Source organism: Salmo salar, chromosome ssa15 (genome assembly GCF_905237065.1).
Source record: "Salmo salar chromosome ssa15, Ssal_v3.1, whole genome shotgun sequence".
Taxonomy (NCBI): domain Eukaryota; kingdom Metazoa; phylum Chordata; class Actinopteri; order Salmoniformes; family Salmonidae; genus Salmo; species Salmo salar.
The window spans coordinates 2,748,576-2,769,052 of NC_059456.1; the positions used below are offsets into that span (position 1 = coordinate 2,748,576).

At 41.9% G+C, this 20,477-nt stretch overlaps 2 protein-coding genes across 3 annotated transcripts; both read right to left on the bottom strand.

The window, feature by feature from the left end:
* Positions 1-6,562: 6,562 nt before the first annotated feature.
* On the bottom strand, positions 6,563-8,414 carry LOC123727182 (calcium-dependent lipid-binding protein-like). Of its 2 annotated transcripts, none has more exons than XM_045695352.1 (4): positions 8,309-8,414; positions 7,777-7,935; positions 7,041-7,160; positions 6,563-6,829 (listed from the first exon to the last, which is right to left on the bottom strand). In XM_045695352.1, the coding sequence occupies exons 2-4, from the start codon at positions 7,927-7,929 to the stop codon at positions 6,692-6,694; spliced, it is 411 nt and encodes a 136-aa protein (XP_045551308.1). In that variant the 5' UTR covers positions 7,930-7,935; positions 8,309-8,414; the 3' UTR covers positions 6,563-6,691. The 2 variants fall into 2 exon arrangements, with proteins under 2 accessions (XP_045551308.1, XP_045551309.1); XM_045695353.1 differs by having other exon boundaries at positions 7,777-7,939; positions 8,309-8,413.
* An 8,105-nt stretch (positions 8,415-16,519) lies between these two features.
* LOC106570884 (perforin-1) lies at positions 16,520-19,815 on the bottom strand. Its single transcript, XM_014143450.2, has 4 exons — positions 19,718-19,815; positions 19,045-19,203; positions 17,019-17,138; positions 16,520-16,783 (listed from the first exon to the last, which is right to left on the bottom strand). Exons 2-4 carry the CDS (start codon positions 19,195-19,197, stop codon positions 16,640-16,642), a joined length of 417 nt encoding a protein of 138 aa, XP_013998925.1. The 5' UTR covers positions 19,198-19,203; positions 19,718-19,815; the 3' UTR covers positions 16,520-16,639.
* Between the last annotated feature and the right edge of the window lie 662 nt (positions 19,816-20,477).

The window sequence follows — 20,477 nt, forward strand, 5'->3', positions numbered from 1 at the left end:
ATGCTGCAAGGGGTCTTCTAGGTTGGAGGACGTCATAATTACTGTGTAAGTCTATGGAAGGTTTTGTATTGAAGTCAATGTGCCCAGAGGAGGATGGAAACTAGCTGTCCTCCAGGTACACCATTGTGCTAACCTAGAGTGCTGTTGAGACTAATGTAGATGTTCATTGCAAAATAGTGTGTTTAATTAATTATTTGGTGACGTGAATATATTTAGTACTGTTTTTTTAATGTTTCACTATTTTTATTTGTATGATATTCACTGAGAAGGATGGTCCTCCCCTTCCTCCTCTGACGAGCCTCCACTGTTTTAGAAATGTATCTGTTTGGTATCCTAGCTTCCTTTCTACCTTTCTTATCTTCATTTCTTCCTTTCCTAGCTTGCTTTCCTTGATCCCTTTCCTCCCTTTCCTCCTACTATAGTAGTGATTTTGGGCCTTCTACTGTACATTACTACTACTGTTACATTAATGTTGTGCCACCGGAGGTTAATCTCTTTATCTTTAAAAAACAGATATCACAGTGCCTCTCCTCTTTCTAAAGATCTAATGTAACTTTACTGTATATAAGAATATGAATATGTATATATGAATAGTGTGTAAATAATATTTTTGTTCTATCTCAAAAAATGTTTTAATTAAATTAAAAAGATGGTGGCCAGCTTCGGCACGGCATACCCAGGATACAAGGATCATGGATGAACTAAACGTATTAACACTGCCCTCATTTCATGAGTGATGACAACCTGTGCCTGGACTTTGCAGTGTCCCTGTTTAAGTCCCCCTTCAGAGACTGTTTACCTGCCTGCCAAGGACATGTGTCAGGCAAGTCACCTGTAGTATACACATGCTGTCTATATTAACAGGCCAGGACTGAAAGATACAAAGTCACCCACACCTTACTTTTGCCACTTCACTCTGTGTTTGAGTGTCCACTTAATCAACTCTTTAAGTATCTTCTAAAGTAAATGTCAAATGTGTTTTATGTGTATTTTAACTTGAATGTTTTATTGTCTATTCAATGCAATATCCATGTACGTATGAGGTTGTCACATTTTGCAGAGTCATCACTTGCCATTGACTATAATGCAATATGCAAATATGTATAAAACATATTAGAAACCACTCTAAAACACTCCACACCAGTAAATGGAGTAAGGAAAAGAGGAAAGGAAGCAAGGAAAGGAGGAGGAAAGGGAGCGAGGAAAGCAAAAGAGTGGAAGATAAAAGAAAAAAAGAGATCAAGGAAATTAAGCTAGGAAAGGAGGAAAGGAAATGAAACAAGGAAAGGATAAGTGTAAAGTTAGTTAGAGATATAAAGGGAACAAGCAAATTAGGAAAGAAAGCTAGGAAATGAGGAACAGGATCTAGAAAAGGAGGAGAGGAAATTAATCTAGGGAAGGAAAGGGAGAATAAAAGGAGGAGAGGAAATTAATCTAGGGAAGGAAAGGGAGCAAGAAAAGGAGGAGAGAGGCTAGAAAAGGAGGACAGGATAGAAAATGAGGAAAAGATAGGAGGAAAGAGAGTGAGGAAAACAAAGGAGTGGAGGAAGGGAAAGACAGGTCAAGAAACAGAAGATAAGAAAGAAGGAATGTAAAGAGGAATGACCAAGGAAAGGAAGCCAGGAAAGGATAGGATGAAAGGGAGCTAGGAAAGAAAAGGGAACTAAGAAAGGGGGAGATGAAGACAGTGAAGGAAAGTGAGCAAGGAAAGGAGGATATGAGAGGAAGCCAGGGAAGGAAAGGGAGCAAGGAAAAGGAGGAAAGGAAGCTAGGAAAAGAGGAAAGGAAAAGTAGTTAACCTCTATGGGCTAGGTGGGACGCTTGCGTCCCACCTACTCAACAGCCAGTGTAATCAGGGGTCTGTTCTAGGCCCTCTCCTATTCTCGCTATACACCAAGTCACTTGGCTCTGTCATATCCTCACATGGTCTCTCCTATCATTGCTATGCAGACGACACACAATTAATCTTCTCCTTTCCCCCTTCTGATAACCAGGCGGCGAATCGCATCTCTGCATGTCTGTCAGACATATCAGTGTGGATGACGGATCACCACCTCAAGCTGAACCTCGGCAAGACGGAGCTGCTCTTCCTCCCGGGGAAGGACTGCCCGTTCCATGATCTCGCCATCACGGTTGACAACTCCCTTGTGTCCTCCTCCCAGAGTGCTAAGAACCTTGGCGTGATCCTGGACAACACCCTGTCGTTCTCCACTAACATCAAGGCGGTGACCCGATCCTGTAGGTTCATGCTCTACAACATTCGCAGAGTACGACCCTGCCTCACACAGGAAGCGGCGCAGGTCCTAATCCAGGCACTTGTCATCTCCCGTCTGGATTACTGCAACTCGTTGTTGGCTGGGCTCCCTGCCTGTGCCATTAAACCCCTACAACTCATCCAGAACGCCGCAGCCCGTCTGGTGTTCAACCTTCCCAAGTTCTCTCACGTCACCCCGCTCCTCCGCTCTCTCCACTGGCTTCCAGTTGAAGCTCGCATCCGCTACAAGACCATGGTGATTGCCTACGGAGCTGTGAAGGGAACGGCACCTCCATACCTTCAGGCTCTGATCAGGCCCTACACCCAAACAAGGGCACTGCGTTCATCCACCTCTGGCCTGCTGGCCCCCCTACCTCTGAGGAAGCACAGTTCCCGCTCAGCCCAGTCAAAACTGTTCGCTGCTCTGGCACCCCAATGGTGGAACAAGCTCCCTCACGACGCCAGGACAGCGGAGTCAATCACCAACTTCCGGAGACACCTGAAACCCCACCTCTTTAAGGAATACCTAGGATAGGATAAAGTAATCCTTCTAACCCCCCCCCTTAAAAGATTTAGATGCACTATTGTAAAGTGGTTGTTCCACTGGATATCATAAGGTGAATGCACCAATTTGTAAGTCGCTCTGGATAAGAGCGTCTGCTAAATGACTTAAATGTAAATGTAATCCCGTGGCGCGTTATTCAAATTCCTCAAAAATGCAAAAACATATGACTATTTTACACCATTTTAAAGACAAGACTCTCGTTAATCTAACCACACTGTCCGATTTCAAAAAGGCTTTACAACGAAAGCAAAACATTAGATTATGTCAGCAGAGTACCCAGCCAGAAATAATCAAACACCCATTTTTCAAGCTAGCATATAATGTCACATAAACCCAAACCACAGCTAAATGTAGCACTAACCTTTGATGATCTTCATCAGATGACAACCCTAGGACATTATGTTATACAATACATGCATGTTTTGTTCAATCAAGTTCATATCTATATCAAAGACCAGCTTTTTACATTAGCATGTGACTAGCATGTGACTAGCATTCCCACCGAACACTGCCGGTGAATATACTAAATGACTCACGATAAACGTTCACAAAAAGCATAACAATTATTTTAAGAATTATAGATACAGAACTCCTCTATGCACTCGATATGTCCGATTTTAAAATTGCTTTTTGGTGAAAGCACATTTTGCAATATTCTCAGTAGATAGCCCGGCATCACAGGGCTAGCTATTTAGACACCCAGCAAGTTTAGCACTCACCAAAGTCAGATTTACTATAAGAAAAATTGTATTACCTTTGCTGTCTTCGTCAGAATGCACTCCCAGGATTTCTACTTCAATAACGAATGTTGGTTTGGTTCTAAATAATCCATAGTTATATCCAAATAGCGGCGTTTTGTTCGTGCGTTCAAGACACTATCCGAAAGGGTAAATAAGGGTGACGAGCATGGCGCAATTCGTGACAAAAAAATTCTAAATATTCCATTACCGTACTTCGAAGCATGTCAACCGCTGTTTAAAATCAATTTTTATGCCATTTTCTCATAAAAAAGCGATAATATTCCGACCGGGAATCTGCGTTTAGGTAAACAGACGAAAGAAAATAAAGCATGGGGTCGACTCGGGCATGCGCCTAAGCCCATAGTACTCTGATCGGCCACTTGCCAAACGCGATAAAGTGTTTCAGCCAGAGGCTGCCTCGATATTGTTCAGCTTTTTCCCGGGCTCTGAGAGCCTATGGGAGCCGTAGGAAGTGTCACGTTATAGCAAAGATCCTCAGTCTTCAATAAAAAGAGCCAAGATGAAACACAACTTGTCAGACAGGTCACTTCCTGCATGGAATCTTCTCAGGTTTTGGCCAGCCATATTAGTTCTGTTATACTCACAGACACCATTCAAACAGTTTTAGAAACTTTAGGGTGTTTTCTATCCAAAGCCAATTATATGCATATTCTAGTTACTGGGCAGGAGTAGTAACCAGATTAAATCGGGTACGTTTTTTATCCGGCCGTGTAAATACTGCCCCCTAGCCCTAATTAAGATGGAAAGAGAACAAGAAAAGCAAGCAAGGAAGGAATAAATTGAAGCTAGAAAAGGCAGAAAGGGAGCTAGGATATCAAACATGCATTTCAAAAAGCAATTGTGATATATACATTTGTACCTAATTTTTTTTAGAACTGAGGATGTCCTATCTGGATTCCGTATTGTTCAATGCATTCGGATTGTATTCGCACCCCTTGACTTTTACATTACAGCCTTATTTTAAAATTGATTAAATAGTTTTTCCCCTTATCAATCTACACACAATACCCCATGATTACAAGGCAAAAACAGGTTTAGACATTTTTTCAAATTTATAAAATTAAAAAAACTGAAATATCAGATTTACATAATTATTCAGACCCTTTACTCAGTACTTTGTTGAAGCACGTTTGGCAGCGATTACAGCCTCAAGTCTTCTTAGGTATGACGCAACAAGCTTGGCAAACCTGTATTTGGGAAGTTTCTCCCATTCTTCTCTGCAGATCATCTCAAGCTCTGTCAGGTTGGATGGGAGTGTCACTGCGTAGCTATTTCCAGGTCTCTCCAGAGATGTACCATCGGGTTCAAGTCCAGGCTCTGTCTGGGCCACTCAAGGACATTCTCAGACTTGTCCCGAAGCCACTCCTGCGTTCTCTTGCCTGTGTGCTGAGGGTTGTTTTCCTGTTGGAAGGTGAACCTACACCCCAGTCTGAGGTCCTGAGAGTTCTGGAGCAGGTTTTCATCAAGGTTCTCTCTGTACTTTGCTCCGTTCATCTTTCCCTTGATCATAACTAGTCTCCCAGTCCCTGCCACTGAAAAACATCCCCACAGCATGATGCTGCCACCACCATGCTTCACCGTAGGGATGGTGCCAGGTTTCCTCCAGACGTGACGCTTGGCATTCAGGCCAAAGAGTTCAATCTTGGTTTCATCAGACCAGATAATCTTATTTCTCATGGTCTGAGAGTCCTTTAGGTGCCTTTTGGCAAACTCCAAGCGGGCTGTCATGTACTTTTTACTGAGGAGTGGCTTCCGTCTGGCCACTCTACCATAAAGGCCTGGTTGGTGAAGTGCTGCAGAGTTGGTTGTCCTTCTGGAAGGTTCTCCCATATCCAAAGAGGAACTCTGGAGCTCTGTCAGAGTGAACATCCTGACCAAGGCCCTTCTCCCCCGATTGCTCAGTTTGGCTGGGCGGCCAGCACTAGGAAGAGTCTTGGTGGTTCCCAACTTCTTCCATTTAAGAATGATGGAGGCCACCGTGTTCTTGGGGACCTTCAATGCTGCAGAAATGTTTTGGTACCATTCCCCAGAACTGTGCCTCGACACAATCCTGTCTCAGAGCTCTACGGACAATTCCTTCGACCTCATTGCTTGGTTTTTGCTCTGACAAGCACTATCAACTGTGGGATCTTTATATAGACAGGTGTGTGCCTTTCCAAATCATGTCCAATCAATTGAATTTACCAAAGGTGGATTCCAATCAAGTTGTAGAAACATCTCAAGGATGATCAATGGAAACAGGAGGCACCTGAGCTCAATTTCGAGTCTCATAGCAAAGGGTCTGAACACTTATGTAAATAAGGTATTTCTGTTTTTTTGTAGTTTTTTTATACATTTGCAAACATTTCTGAAAACCTGTTTTCACTTTGTCATTATGGGGCAATGTGTGTAAATTGATGAGGAAATACATTTATTTAATCAATTTTGGAATAAGACTGTAACGTAACAAAATGTGAAAAAGGGAAGGGGTGTGAATACTTTCCAAATGCACTGTATGTGGAGCAACTCACAAATATGTAAAATACAGGTCACAAATGTAAACTGTGGAGTCACAAATGTTGTCATATTTCTAAAAACATATTTGACCACAGTGTTTGCAAAGTAAGAAATATGTTTATTATAGGTTCCCTGATGACGTTGTGGGTTCCCTTGCTGATGTTGGTGCTTCAGCTTCCCACCATGTCATCCCAGGTTAGATCCTTAACATAACATAACACAAGGACTTAATTATCACCATGGGGATATGTTGTATTCATCTGAATGCTGATTATGAAAGAAGGCCAAACCTTAGAATAACAAAAAGTTGTATAAAGTGTAGGTTTAAGCACAATAATGGTATACTGTAAAAGGCTTTGACAGAAAATCTAAAATCAAGTCAAAATATTAATTTATCACTTTCAATATTCTATGGACCAATCTAAGACCTCTTCTGAGAAAGTGTAAAACAATGTAGAAACATGATAAAGCCAGACTGAGACCGTCTTGCCGTAAAACACGTTTTTTTTATTGATGTTTTAAGCAAGTGAATACATGAGTGACAGTGTGAGAGAACCAATCAGACACAAGGTTATAAAGGTCATAGGTTACAATCTAACCATCATTCTGTTCCTTCTAGTGACTGTAGTCGTAGCTGTAGGTGTAGTAGACGGTGCCTTTCTTCAGGTGGCAGGTCTCAGTGTGTGTTCCTCGGCGGATGGTGGTGCTGCAGGTTCCCAGGCGGTGGTCTGGTCCGGCGTCATCATCCCACACCTAATAATAATAATAATTTATAGTCATAATAATAATAAATCATCTTTAAAATCAGAATAATAATAGTAATACTCTTCCTCCTCCTCTTCCTCCTACTCTTTCTCCTCCTACTCATGTTATTCATCATCATCATTGTAATAATAATTTATTTGATTTACATAGTGCTTTTGCAGTGCTCAAAGCGCTTTGCATAGTAAGGGGGGAAACTCACCTCCAGCTTCAGGACAGACTTGTGGATGATGTCTACGAAGTTGAATTCACCGGGCCAGGTGGGGTTGGCCTGGTTCTTCAGAATGCTGCTCATGCCACCGAAGGTGGGGCCGCACCACACCTAAAGAAGAGAATGTTGTCAGTAGAATTGATTAAGTATTGGTGGGACCCCTGCGAGACGGTTGAGCTAATGTAAGTAACAAGAACATTTCCCAGGACATAGACATATCTGATATTGGCGGAAAGTTTAAATTCTTGTTAATCTAACTGCACTGTCCAATTTACAGTAGCTATTACAGTGAAAAAATACCATGCTATTGTTTGAGGAGAGTGCACAATTTTGAACATCATAAGTTATTAATAAACAAATCAGGCACATTTGGGCAGTCTTGATACAAAATTCTGAACATAAATGCAATGGTTCATTGGATCAGTCTAAAACTTTGCACATACAATACAACTTTGCACATACAATCTATATTGCACCTGGGCTGGAAGAATACATTATGGCCTTTCTCTTGCATTTCAAAGATGATGGTACAAAAAAATACAAAAGAAAGGTTGGTTTTTTCTTTGTATTATGTTTTATCAGATCTATCGTGTTATATTCTCCTACATTCCTTTCACATTCCCACAAACTTCCGTGTTTCCTTTCAAATGGTACTAAGAATAGGCATATCCTTGCTTCAGAACCTGAGAACCCTATGTCATTACAGGCGAAAATGTAATCAATTCACCTTGACGTAGGGGTCTGGCTGGGAGAGGAGGTCTCCTTTCAGGTTGGAGGCACTAAGGCCCCACACCCTGACGTGGCCGTCATACAGGTCACAGTGTACAAGAGCCAGAGTGCATAGCACCAGCAGTCCCAGGGACAGAGAGAGAGAGGCCATGGTACACTGTCAGAGAGAGAAGATATAAACATGTCCATAAGAGCTTGAAACTAACACTACAAACTGTATTCAGAGAGGAGTAAAAATACAGTTCAGGACATATTATCAGCATTAAGAGACCAGTGAAGGAAGAGATAAAGAGAGACAGACAGCGACACAAAAGAGAGAAAGAGTGAGAGAGAGACAGCGACAGAGAGAAAGAGAGAGAGAGAGAGAGAGAGAGAGAGAGAGAGAGAGAGAGAGAGAGAGAGAGAGAGAGAGAGAGAGAGAGAGAGAGAGAGAGAGAGAGAGAGAGAGAGAGAGAGAGAGAGAGAGAGACAGTTAGAGAGAGAGGTGGAAGAACAGAAGAACAGCACCAGAACAACAGATCATGTTTTACCTGGATATTCTTGAGCTGGACGTCTGTCTTTCTCTAGTCACCCAACTGCTGATGGTCCTTACTGTGCAATCTAGCTGTTTATAAAGATCTCAGCCCCCCCCCCCCCACACACACAGGTGGTATGTAGGACTGCTTAACCAGTGAGAACACACCCTATATTACCAAGAGACATATGGAAGCCTATAAGGTGTGACAACAAATTCTGAGACTATTTGAAATGCTGATTGAACAAATTCTATTCCAGATAATGTCAAAAGGCCAGCCCAGTGAATAAACAGTTAGGTAAGGGAGAGGACATTGCTAAGGGTGGATATGGTAAATAGTATTGCATAGAATCTGTAATTCATCAGTAATACCATCGATCACTATCTGTAGGAGACAACAGGCGCCACATAGCCCACTGCTTCAGTAGGAGTGGTATTGTAAGGACCACTCCTACAGTGACAATTTTTGAGTCCCAAGTGGCACCCTATTCCCTATATAGTGCACTACTGGTCAAAAGTAGTTCACTATAAAGTGAATAGGGTGTAATGTGGGACAACATCTTTACACACTACAGTTATATCACTCACTCTGTGGCGCCACATACAAACACTGTCTCTGGCTTCAATAGAAGCTTCATCCCAGGGCCCTATCAACCGGATGAGTTGTAAAACCTCTTGGTTTTATCCTCAATCACTTTGAATGCAGTGAATCCACTAGTGGTTAATATTCCATGATCAAATTAATAAACTTTTTGTATTAAAGAAGTACAGAAGACTACAGAGCTAATTAAGTTATTATAATATGCGTCACTCCCACAGCGACAATATACACTGACTACAGAACATACCCCTCTCTCCTCTCTCTGTGGCGCCACACACAAATAGTATTTTTCTTGTCTCTTGGTTGACTTTCCTATATATAAATCTTATTTTATTTATGTAATATCTTATGCTGTTCTTGTCTATTACTGTTCTGTACTTTGTCATGTATTTGTTTTAGGTGGACCCCAGTAAGAGTAGCAGCTGCAAGAGCAGTAGCTAATGAGGATCCTAATAAACTAAACTAAACTGCTACTATGACAGTCACTGTACAAGTATCAGCAAATCAGTGGCCCTGTGTTAGAGTGTCCACCCTGAGATAGGAAGGGTGGGGGGATCTATCCCTGGTCGAGTCATACCAAACAAAGATTCTAAAAACATGGGGCCTGAAGCCTCTCTGCTTGGCCCTCAGCATTAAGAAGATGGATTGGTGGTAAGGCCTAACGCCAGACTAGCGTCCTGTCCAGGAGCTGTAATTGTACATCAAGCTGCCTTACCCCACAGAATCAGGAGATGGGCTCCTGCCCCTAATTTCCTCCAATTGTATACATTTGTCATGTGGCAGAGAGAAAAATGTGCATTTTTATAGTTTACGTCATGTTGTTCTAATCTACAAATCTTGCCATGAGGCTGATTTTTTATACACTGCTCAAAAAAATAAAGGGAACACTTAAACAACACAATGTAACTCCAAGTCAATCACACTTCTGTGAAATCAAACTGTCCACTTAGGAAGCAACACTGATTGACAATACATTTCACATGCTGTTGTGCAAATGGAATAGACAACAGGTAGAAATTATAGGCAATTAGCAAGACACCCCCAATAAAGGAGTGGTTCTGCAGGTGGTGACCATAGACCACTTCTCAGTTCCTATGCTTCCTGGCTGATGTTTTGGTCACTTTTGAATGCTGGCGGTGCTTTCACGCTAGTGGTAGCATGAGACGGAGTCTACAACCCACACGAGTGGCTCAGGTAGTGCAGCTCATCCAGGATGGCACATCAATGCGAGCTGTGGCAAGAAGGTTTGCTGTGTCTGTCAGCGTAGTGTCCAGAGCATGGAGGCGCTACCAGGAGACAGGCCAGTACATCAGGAGACGTGGAGGAGGCCGTAGGAGGGCAACAACCCAGCAGCAGGACCGCTACCTCCGCCTTTGTGCAAGGAGGAGCAGGAGGAACACTGCCAGAGCCCTGCAAAATGACCTCCAGCAGGCCACAAATGTGCATGTGTCTGCTCAAACGGTCAGAAACAGACTCCATGAGGGTGGTATGAGGGCCCGACGTCCACAGGTGGGGGTTGTGCTTTACAGCCCAACACCGTGCAGGACGTTTGGCATTTGTCAGAGAACACCAACATCGGCAAATTCGCCACTGGCGCCCTGTGCTCTTCACAGATGAAAGCAGGTTCACACTGAGCACGTGACAGACGTGACAGAGTCTGGAGACGCCATGGAGAACGTTCTGTTGCCTGCAACATCCTCCAGCATGACCGGTTTGGCGGTGGGTCAGTCATGGTGTGGGGTGGCATTTCTTTGGGGGGCCGCACAGCCCTCCATGGGTTAATAAATTGGATTTCCATTGATTATTTTTGTGTGATTTTGTTGTCAGCACATTCAACTATGTAAAGAAAAAAGTATTTAATAAGATTATTTCATTCATTCAGATCTAGGATGTGTTATTTTAGTGTTCCATTAATTTTTTTGAGCAGTGTATATTCTTGGAAATGTGTCTTTGCGCACGCCATGAAGACAGGACGCACCTGCTAAAATCGGTTTCCTATTGAACATACTTCTTTCCGTAAGAAATATTAGTTTGATTACATTTAACAGTTTCTGAGGAGTAAATAGAAATGTATTTTGACTAGTTGAAACAAAGATTAGGGGTAGATTTTTGGATTCCTTTCTCTACATGTTGAATGAGTGGATTACTCAAATTGATGGTGCCAACTAAACAGACTTTTTGGGATATAAAGATGGATTTTATCTAACAAAACGACACTACATGTTATAGCTGGGACCCTTTGGATGAAAAATCAGAGGGAGATGTTCAAAAAGTAAGTGAATATTTAGTCACTATTTGTGAATTTATGAAACCTGTGCCGGTGGAAAACTATTTTGATATGGGGCACCGTCCTCAACAATCACATGGCATGTTTTCGCTGTAATAGCTACTGTAAATCGGACAGTGCAGTTAGATTAACAAGAATTTAAGCTTTCAACCGATATAAGACACTAATATGTACCTAAATGTTTAATATCCATAATTTTTATGATTATTTATTTGAATTGTGCGCCCTCCAGTTTCACCGGAAGTTGTCTAGCCCCTTAGGAAGAATTCAGAAATCAATATTTGATGGAATAACCCTGATTTTCAATCACAGCTTTCAGGCATCTTGGCATGCTCTCCACCAGTCTTTCACAGTGATGTTGGGTGACTTTATGCCACTCCTGGTGCAAAAATTCAAGCAGCTCAGCTTTGTTTGATGGCTTGATCCGTCTTCCTCTTGATCACATTCCAGAGGTTTTCAATGGGGTTCAGGTCTGGAGATTGGGCTGGCCATGACAAGGTCTTGATCAGGTGGTCCTCCATCCACACCTTGATTGACCTGGCTGTGTGACATTGTCCTGCTGGAAAATCCAATCCTCAGAGTTGGGGAACATTGTCAGAGCAGAAGGAAGCAAGCTTTCTTCCAGGACAACCTTGTACGTGGCTGATTATGCATCCTTCGCAAAGACAAATCCGCCTGATTCCAGCCTTGTTGAAGCACTGGAGAGGCCTACAAGCTACAGTGTCTCAAACCCCAAAATTTGTTAAACAAATCTAAATATATTTCAGATTTTAGATTCTTCCAAGTAGCCACCGTTTGCCTTGATTACTGCTTTGCACACTCTTGGTATTCTCTCAACCAGCTTCATGAGGAATGCTTTTCCAACAGTCTTGAAGGTGTTCCCACATATGCTGAGCACTTGTTGGCTGCTTTTCCCTCACTATGCGGTCCAACTCATCCAAAACCATCTCAACTGGGTTGAGGTCTGGTTATTGTGGAGGCCAGGTCATCTGATGCTGCACTCCATCACTCTCTTTCTTTGTCAAATAGCCCATACACAGCCTGGATGTGTGTTTTAGGTCATTGTCCTGTTGAAAAACAAATGATAGTCCCACTAAGTGCAAACCAGAAGGGATGGTGTATTGCTGCAGAATGCTGTGGTAGCCATGCTGGTAAAGTGTGCCTCTAAATAAATCACAGACAGTGTCACCAGCAAACCACCAGCACACCTCCTCCTCCATGCTTCACTGTGGGAAACACACATGCGGAGATCATCCATTCAACTACTCTGCGTCTCACAACGACATGGCAGTTGGATCCAAAAATCTCAAATTTGGACTCATCAAACCTAAAGGACAGATTTATACCGGTCTAATGTCAATTGCTTGTGTTTCTTGGCCCAAGCAAGTCTCTTCTCTTATTGGAGTCCTTTAGTAATGGTTTCTTTGCAGCAATTCAACCATGAAGGCATGATTCACTCAGTCTTCTCTGAACAGTTTAGATGTTTCTGTTACTTTAACTCTGTGAAAAATAAAGGAGAGCCACACACCCTAGGAGCTCAGATGAAAAAATGTTATGTCCAACGTTTCGACAGACAAGCTGTTTTCATCAGGATATAATGACAAACACTGCGGGATGACTTGTTTATATAGTGTCAAAAGACACACACAGGTGTCTGTAATCATGGCCAGTTGTGGCCTGATATCATTGGTTAATTCTCATATATTAAAATAGCATACAAAAAACATAAATGGATAGCGTACGATCATAGATACAATTTGGCTACATAGGCCTACAAACATTTACACTAGCAAAATCACAATAATCACAAGAATTGCTTCAGATCAAAGTCTACTTGAACTCTGTGAAGCATTTATTTGGGCTGCAATCAGAGGCTGGTAACTCTAATGAACTTATCCTCTGCAGCAGATGTAACTTTGGGTCTACGTTTCCTGTGGCGGTCCTCATGAGAACCAGTTTCATCATAGCGCTTGATGGGTTTTGCGACTGCATTTGAAGACATGTTCTAAGTTTGTCACAACACAACAGATTGGCTCAAACGCATTAAGAAGGAAAGAAATTCCACAAATTAATTTTTAACAAGGCACATCTGTTAATTGAAATGCATTCCACGTGACTACGTCTTGAAGCTGGTTGAGAGAATGCCAAGAGTGTGAAAAGCTGTCATCAAGGCAAAGGATGGCTAAAATATATTTTGATTTGTTTAACACTTTTTTGGTTACTACGTGATTCCATTTGTGTTATTTCATAGTTTTGATGTCTTCACTATTATTCTACAATGTAGAAAATAGTTTAAAAAATAAAGAAAACACTTGAATGAGTAGGTGTTCTAAAACTTTTGACTGGTACTGTATATGATGTATATTATGTATGTGGCTGGCTGGAATATGTAGAATATCTGTAGTCAATGGTAGAATATCTGTAATCAATATCTAATATATCTGTAGTCTGTATGTAGTATATCTGTAGTCAATATGTAGTATATCTGTAGTCAATGGCAGTATATCTGTAGTCAATATATAGTATATCTTTAGTCAATATATACCATATCTGTAGTCAATGGCAGTATATCTGTAGTCAATATGTAGTATATCTGTAGTCAATATGTAGTATATGTAGTCAATGGCAGTATATCTGTAGTCAATATGTAGTATATCTGTAGTCAATATGTAGTATATCTGTAGTCAATGGCAATATATATGTAGTTAAAATGTAGTGTATCTGTAGTCAATATGTAGTATATATGTAGTCAATATGTAGTATGTCTGTAGTAAATGACAGTATATCTGTTGTCAATATGTAGTATATCTGTAGTCAATGGCAATATATATGTAGTCAATATATAGTATATCTTTAGTCAATATGTAGTATATCTGTAGTCAATGGCAATATATATGTAGTCAATATATAGTATATCTTTAGTCAATATATACCATATCTGTTTTGGGGATCAACAACAATCACAGAAAGAGTAAAAATAAGTCTACATGTAAAAATTGGTGAACTTCCCCTTTAATGCTCAGTGCCAAGCAGCAGGGCATCAGGTCACATTTTTTTTGAGTCTGTTTGGTTTGACTCGACCAGGGATTGAACCCTTCCAATCTCAGGGTGGACGTTCTACGACAGGGCCACTGACTTGCTGCTACTGTTATAGTGACTGTAATAGTAGCAGTACTAGTAGTGTAGAAGGCACAACGACACTACTGTAGTCGGAGGAAAGGAAGCCGGGAAAGGAAGAAAGGGAGCTAAGAAAAGAGATGAAAGGAAGCTAGGGAAGGAGGAACGGAAAGGTAGTTAGGAAAGAATAGGAGGAAAGGGAGCTAGGAAAGCGAATGAGGAAAGGAGGACAAGTATCATGGAAAGGAAGCTAGGAAAAAAAGGAAAGGAACCTAGGAAAGAAGAAGAGTAAAGTAAATTAGGAAAGAAAGCAAGGAAATTAGGAACGGGATCTGCATAAGGTGAAGCGGAAATTAAGCTAGTGAAGGAAAGGGGGCAAGAAAAGGGAGGAGAAGATGCTAGGAAAGGAGGGAAGGAAATTAGAAAAAGATAGGAGGAAGAGAGCTAGGATACCAAAGGAGCGGAAGAAAGGAAGGAAAAGGATCAAGGAACGGAAGCGAAGAAAGAAAGAATGGAAGACCAAGGAAAGACCATGGGCTGTGATTATCCAATGGGCTGTCACGTTTTTAATGACCACACTGTGATTATCCAATGGGCTGTCACGTTATTAATGAGCACACTGTGATTATCCAATGGGCTGTCACGTTTTTAATGACCACACTGTGATTATCGACTTGGCTGTCACGTTATTAATGACCACACTGTGACTATCCAATGGGCTGTCACGATATTAATGACAATACTGTAATTTTCCAATGGGTTGTCTTGTTGTTACTGATAGCAATGCCATGAAAAATCATCTTCTCACCGTTGGCCAGGCTCCATCACCTAATCAGTTTGAGATACTGTAGTAATTTGCCACCAATTTTTACCAATTCTCTATCTGTCATCAATAACTACCTTGATTGAATAAAGTCAAACATTTTATAGATGAAATACATTTTATAGATAAATATATGAATAAGTATCTATAAAGTATAAGTATAAGTAGCATGCTTTTCTCCTTCCAGAAAACTTGCTAGAACCTGAAAGGATACTCTTGTGAATTCTCTGCTGAAGTAGGTAAAGGAGGAGGAGAGCAGACTCCTCTACCTAATAATGAATTAACACTCTACTCAACCTCTCGACCACTCATTAGTTTCCCGCTTACTGAGATCTATTTCATTCACTGGGAGATTCTCATTTGGTCAAAAGTCTGTCCTCTCCTCGACTCCTCTGTCCTCCTCTGAATAAGAACGTCTGCTGAATGACTAAAATGTAAATGTATGGCTCTGCTCTCAGATGTTTTCCTGTTCAAGAACATCCATTAGATAGTCAACAGAAACCACTTGTTGTTGGAAAGCAGTCTCTCACCTCATATTCAAAACTCATCTCAAAGACAGATTAAGAGTGTTGGGCCAATATCCACAAATCATCTCTGAGTAAGAGTGCTGATCTACAACCTGTCCATACAATATTATTCATGATGATCTGAAGAGTAAAACTGATCCTAGATCAGCAACAGTTCTCTAAGGTGCTTTGTGGATACGGGCCCTGATCTAGTCCCGTATTCATAAAGCATCTACATGAAAGCTGATCTACGATTACTTTAGCTTTTTAGATCATAATGAATCTGGGGGGTATATGTAAGTATATCAGTGGGCTCCCTGACGATGTTGTGGGTTCATTTGCTGATGGTGTTGCTGCGGCTTCCCAGCATGTCATCCCAGGTTGGATCATAACGATAACATATTGTAATATAACATTAAAACTTAATTATCACCATGGGGAAATGTTCCCCTTCATAAGGACCTTACCCAGGCACACCGTCATTAACATAACAACCCCTCGTACAACTACTGTACCAACCCCTGTACCAATCCCACATTCGCCAAGAGGCAATGGAGACCCACAGCTGGTCCGTTCTCAGTAATGTCTCTAAACCAAACTGTATAGGGTTTTGTGATGTTCCGTACTGTCAAAAGTTTTGTTTTCATCTGATACGCTGATTATGAACGAAAGCTAAACCTTAGAAGAACAAAAAGTTATATTAAGCTCAAGTTTAAGCACAATAATGGTCTACTGTAAAAGGTAAACGTCGAATGGTAAAAATCTTTGAGATAAAATCTCAAATTAGTAGAAATATTGATTTATCACTTTAATATCCTATGGACCAATCTAAGACATCTTCTGAGAAATCATATAACAATACAGAAACATGATGAAGCCAGACTGAGACCATCTTGCCGTAAAGCACGTTGATTTTATTGATGCTATAAGGAAGAGAATATATGAGTGACAGGGTGAGAGAACCAATCAGACACGAGGTCACAAAGGTCATAGGTTACAATCTAATCATCATTCTATTGCTCCTGTTCCTTCTTGTAGCTGTAGGTGTAGTAGACGGTGCCTCTCTTCAGGTGGCAGGTCTCAGTGTGTGTTCCTGGGTAGACAGTGGTGGTGCAGGTTCCCAGGCGGTTATCTGGTCCGGCGTCCTGATCCCACACCTAATAATAATACCATTATTATAATAATAACAAAAACAATAGTAATAATTAATCATAATCATAACTATCATATTCATAATAATCATAATCATCATCATCATCATCATCCTCTTCCTCCATCTCTTTCTCTTCCTGTCCCTCTTCATCATTATCATCACAATAATAATAATTGATTGGATTTACATAGTGCTTTTCCAGTGCTCAAAGCGCTTTGCATAGTAATGGGGAAACTCACCTCCAGCTTCAGGACAGACTTGTGGATGATGTCTAGGAAGTTGAATTCGCCGGGCCAGGTGGGGTTGGCCTGGTTCTTCAAAATGCTGGTCATTCCACCAAAGGCTGGGCCGCACCACACCTAAGGAAGAGAATATTGTCAGTAGACTTGTATTATTAAACTTTTTTTTTTATTATTGTACTTCTAATACTAAATTATCTTTAATGGTAAGGGTAGGTAACAACACACCCGCCACGGTGATCCTCAACACAGGGGCCCCTCAGGAGTGTGTGTTCATTCCCTTCCTGTACTCCCTGTTCACTCATGACTGCACGGCCAGGCAATACTCCAACACCATCATTAAGTTTGCCGATGACACAACAGTGGTAGGCCTGATCACCTGGCCGTGTGGTGCCAGGACAACAACCTCTCCCTCAACATGATGAAGACAAAGGAGATGATTGTGGACTACAGGAAAAAGAGGGCCGAGCACACCCCCATTCTCATCGAAAGGGCTGTAGTTGAGCAGGTTAAGAGCTGTTGGTGATGTTTTGGTGATCAAATCCTACCAACAAAATAACATGGTCCTTGGTGTCCAAAATGGTCCAGCACACCAAGACAGTCATGAAGAGGGCACGACAAAACCTATTCCCCCTCAGGAGTCTGAAAAGATTTGGCATGGGTCCTCAGATCCTCAAAAGGTTCTACAGCTGCACCATCGAGAGCATCCTGACTGGTTGCATCACTGACTGGTATGGCAACTGCTCGGCCTCCGACCGCAAGGCACCACAGAGGGTAGTGCATACGACCCAGTACATCACTGGGGCCAAGCTTCCTGCCATCCAGGACCTCTATACCAGGCGGTGTCAGAGGAAGGCCCTAAAAGTTGTCAAAGACTTCAGCCACTCTAGCCATAGACTGTTCTCTCTGCTACCGCACGGCAAGTGGTACCGGAGCACCAAGTCTAGGTCCAAGAGGCTTCTAAACAGCTTCTACCCCCAAGCCATAAGACTCCTGAACATCTAATCAAATGGCTACCCAGACTATTTGCATTGCCCCCCTATTTTTACCCCCCTTTTTACACTGCTGCTACTCTTGTTATTATCTATGCATAGTCACTTTAATAACCCTGCCTACATATACATATTACCTCAATTACCTCGACTAACCAGTGGCCCCGCACATTGACTCTGTACCGGTACTCCCTGTATATAGTTTCGCTATTATTATTTTAGGGGCTCGTAAGTAAGCATTTCACTGTAAGGTCTACATCTGTTGTATTCGCCGCATGTGACTAATACAATTAGTTGGCTCACTTGTCTGAGGAACCTCTATTTGTATTTAAAAATGTATTCATTCGTTTGTTTGTTCATTCATTTTTTTCATTAGTTCACCTAACAAGTAACAAGCCAATCACTGACATTTTCACGGTCACACGTCACTGTATGCTGAGAAGGATTATCAACACAGCAAGCAAGGTACTTGGAGTCAAAATCATTTTAGACCCAAGCCTCCCCCTGTACCCGGACTTTGAACTACTCCCCTCTGGGCGCAGGTATAGGGCACCCCTCAGCAGGAAAAACAGAACTTGACAATCATTTGTGCCAGGTGTGATATCCCTCCTAAATAGCTCGGGCTAATGTTCCTATCAACTCAGTAAGACCAGCAGGCTAGTCTTTAAAAAAAAAATGTTTTATTGGTATGTAACTGTTATGAAAGTTGAGTTGCCAATTTTGTTTTGTATTTAAACGCCACTTTAAACGTGTACATGACACTGCAACAAAATTTCTCCATGGGGACAGTAAAGTCAGTAAGTAAGTTAGTAGCCTACTTGATATCCAAACAAATGACTGCTCACTGTCTACTGTTTACTGTTTGATTAGTTCTGTGTCTCTGTCCTTTTGTCTTATGATGTCTGTGTTGTCTGTAACATTACTGTACTTCTTCTGTTTTATCTCCCCACCTGCCCATCCCTCATTTTATATAACAATGATTTGTTAACTGACTGTTCTGGTTAATTAAAGGTAAAATAAATGAATAAATTCACCTTGACGTAGGGGTCTGGCTGGGAGAGGAGGTCTCCTTTCAGGTTGGAGGCACTAAGGCCCCACACCCTGACATGGCTGTCATCCAGGTCACAGTGTACAAGAGCCAGGGTGCATAGCACCAGCAGTCCCAGGGACAGAGAGAAAGAGGCCATGGTACACTGTCAGAGAGAGGGGAGAGGAGAGGAGAGGAGAGGAGAGGAGAGGAGAGGAGAGGAGAGGAGAGGAGAGGAGAGGAGAGGAGAGGAGAGGAGAGGAGAGGAGAGGAGAGGAGAGGAGAGGAGAGGAGAGGAGAGGAGAGGAGAGGAGAGGAGAGGAGGGGAAGATATAAACATGTCCATAAGAGCTTGAAACTAACATTACAGACATTCAAATGTAGTTGAAAGATCAGGACATATTTTCAGAATTAACAGATCAATGAAGGAAGAGAGAGACAGACAGGCAGCGACACAAAAGAGAGAAAGAGGGAGAGAGAGACAGCAACAGAGAGAGAGAGAGGGACAGCGACTGCGAGAGAAAGAGAGAAAGAGAGAGGGTTAGAGAGAGAGAGAGAGAGAGAGCTGTACTAGCTGTACTGTAGCTATAGCTATACAAATTCTGGAGAGAGAGAGAGAGAGAGAGAGAGAGAGAGAGAGAAGAATATAACAGCAGCAGAACAACAGATCATGATCTTACCTGGATATTCTTGAGATGGACGTCTGTCTTTCTCTAGTCACCCAACTGCTGATGGTCCTTACTGTGCCATCTAGCTGTTTATAAAGATCTCAGCCCCCCCCCCCCACCTACCCCCCAGGTGGTATGTTGACCCACAGGTGGTATGTAGGACTACTTAACCAATGAGAGCACACCCTATATTACCACGAGACGTATGGAAGCCTATAAGGTGTAACAACAAATTCTGATACTATTTGAAATGCTGATTGAACAAATTCTATTCCAGATAATGTCAAAAGGCCAGCCCGGTGAATAAACAGTTAGGTAAGGGAGAGGACATTGCTAAGGGTGGACATGGTAAATAGTATTGCATAGAATCTGTAATTCATCAGTAATACCATTGATCACTATCTGTAGGAGACAACAGGCGCCACACAGCCCACTGCTTCATTAGGAGTGGTATTGTAAGGACCACTCCTACAGCGACAATGTTTGAGTCCCAAATGGCACCCTATTCCCTATATAGTGCACTACTGGCCAAAAGTAGTTCACTATAAAGTAAATAGGGTGTAATATGGGACAAACACTTTACACACTACAGTTATATCACTCACTCTGTGGCGGCACATACAAACACTGTCTCTGGCTTCAACAGAAGCTTCATCCCAGGGCCCTATCAACCGGATGAGTTGTAAAACCTCTTGGTTTTATCCTCAATCACTTTGAATGCAGTGAATCCACTAGTGGTTAATATTCCAAGATCTATTTAATAAACTTTTTG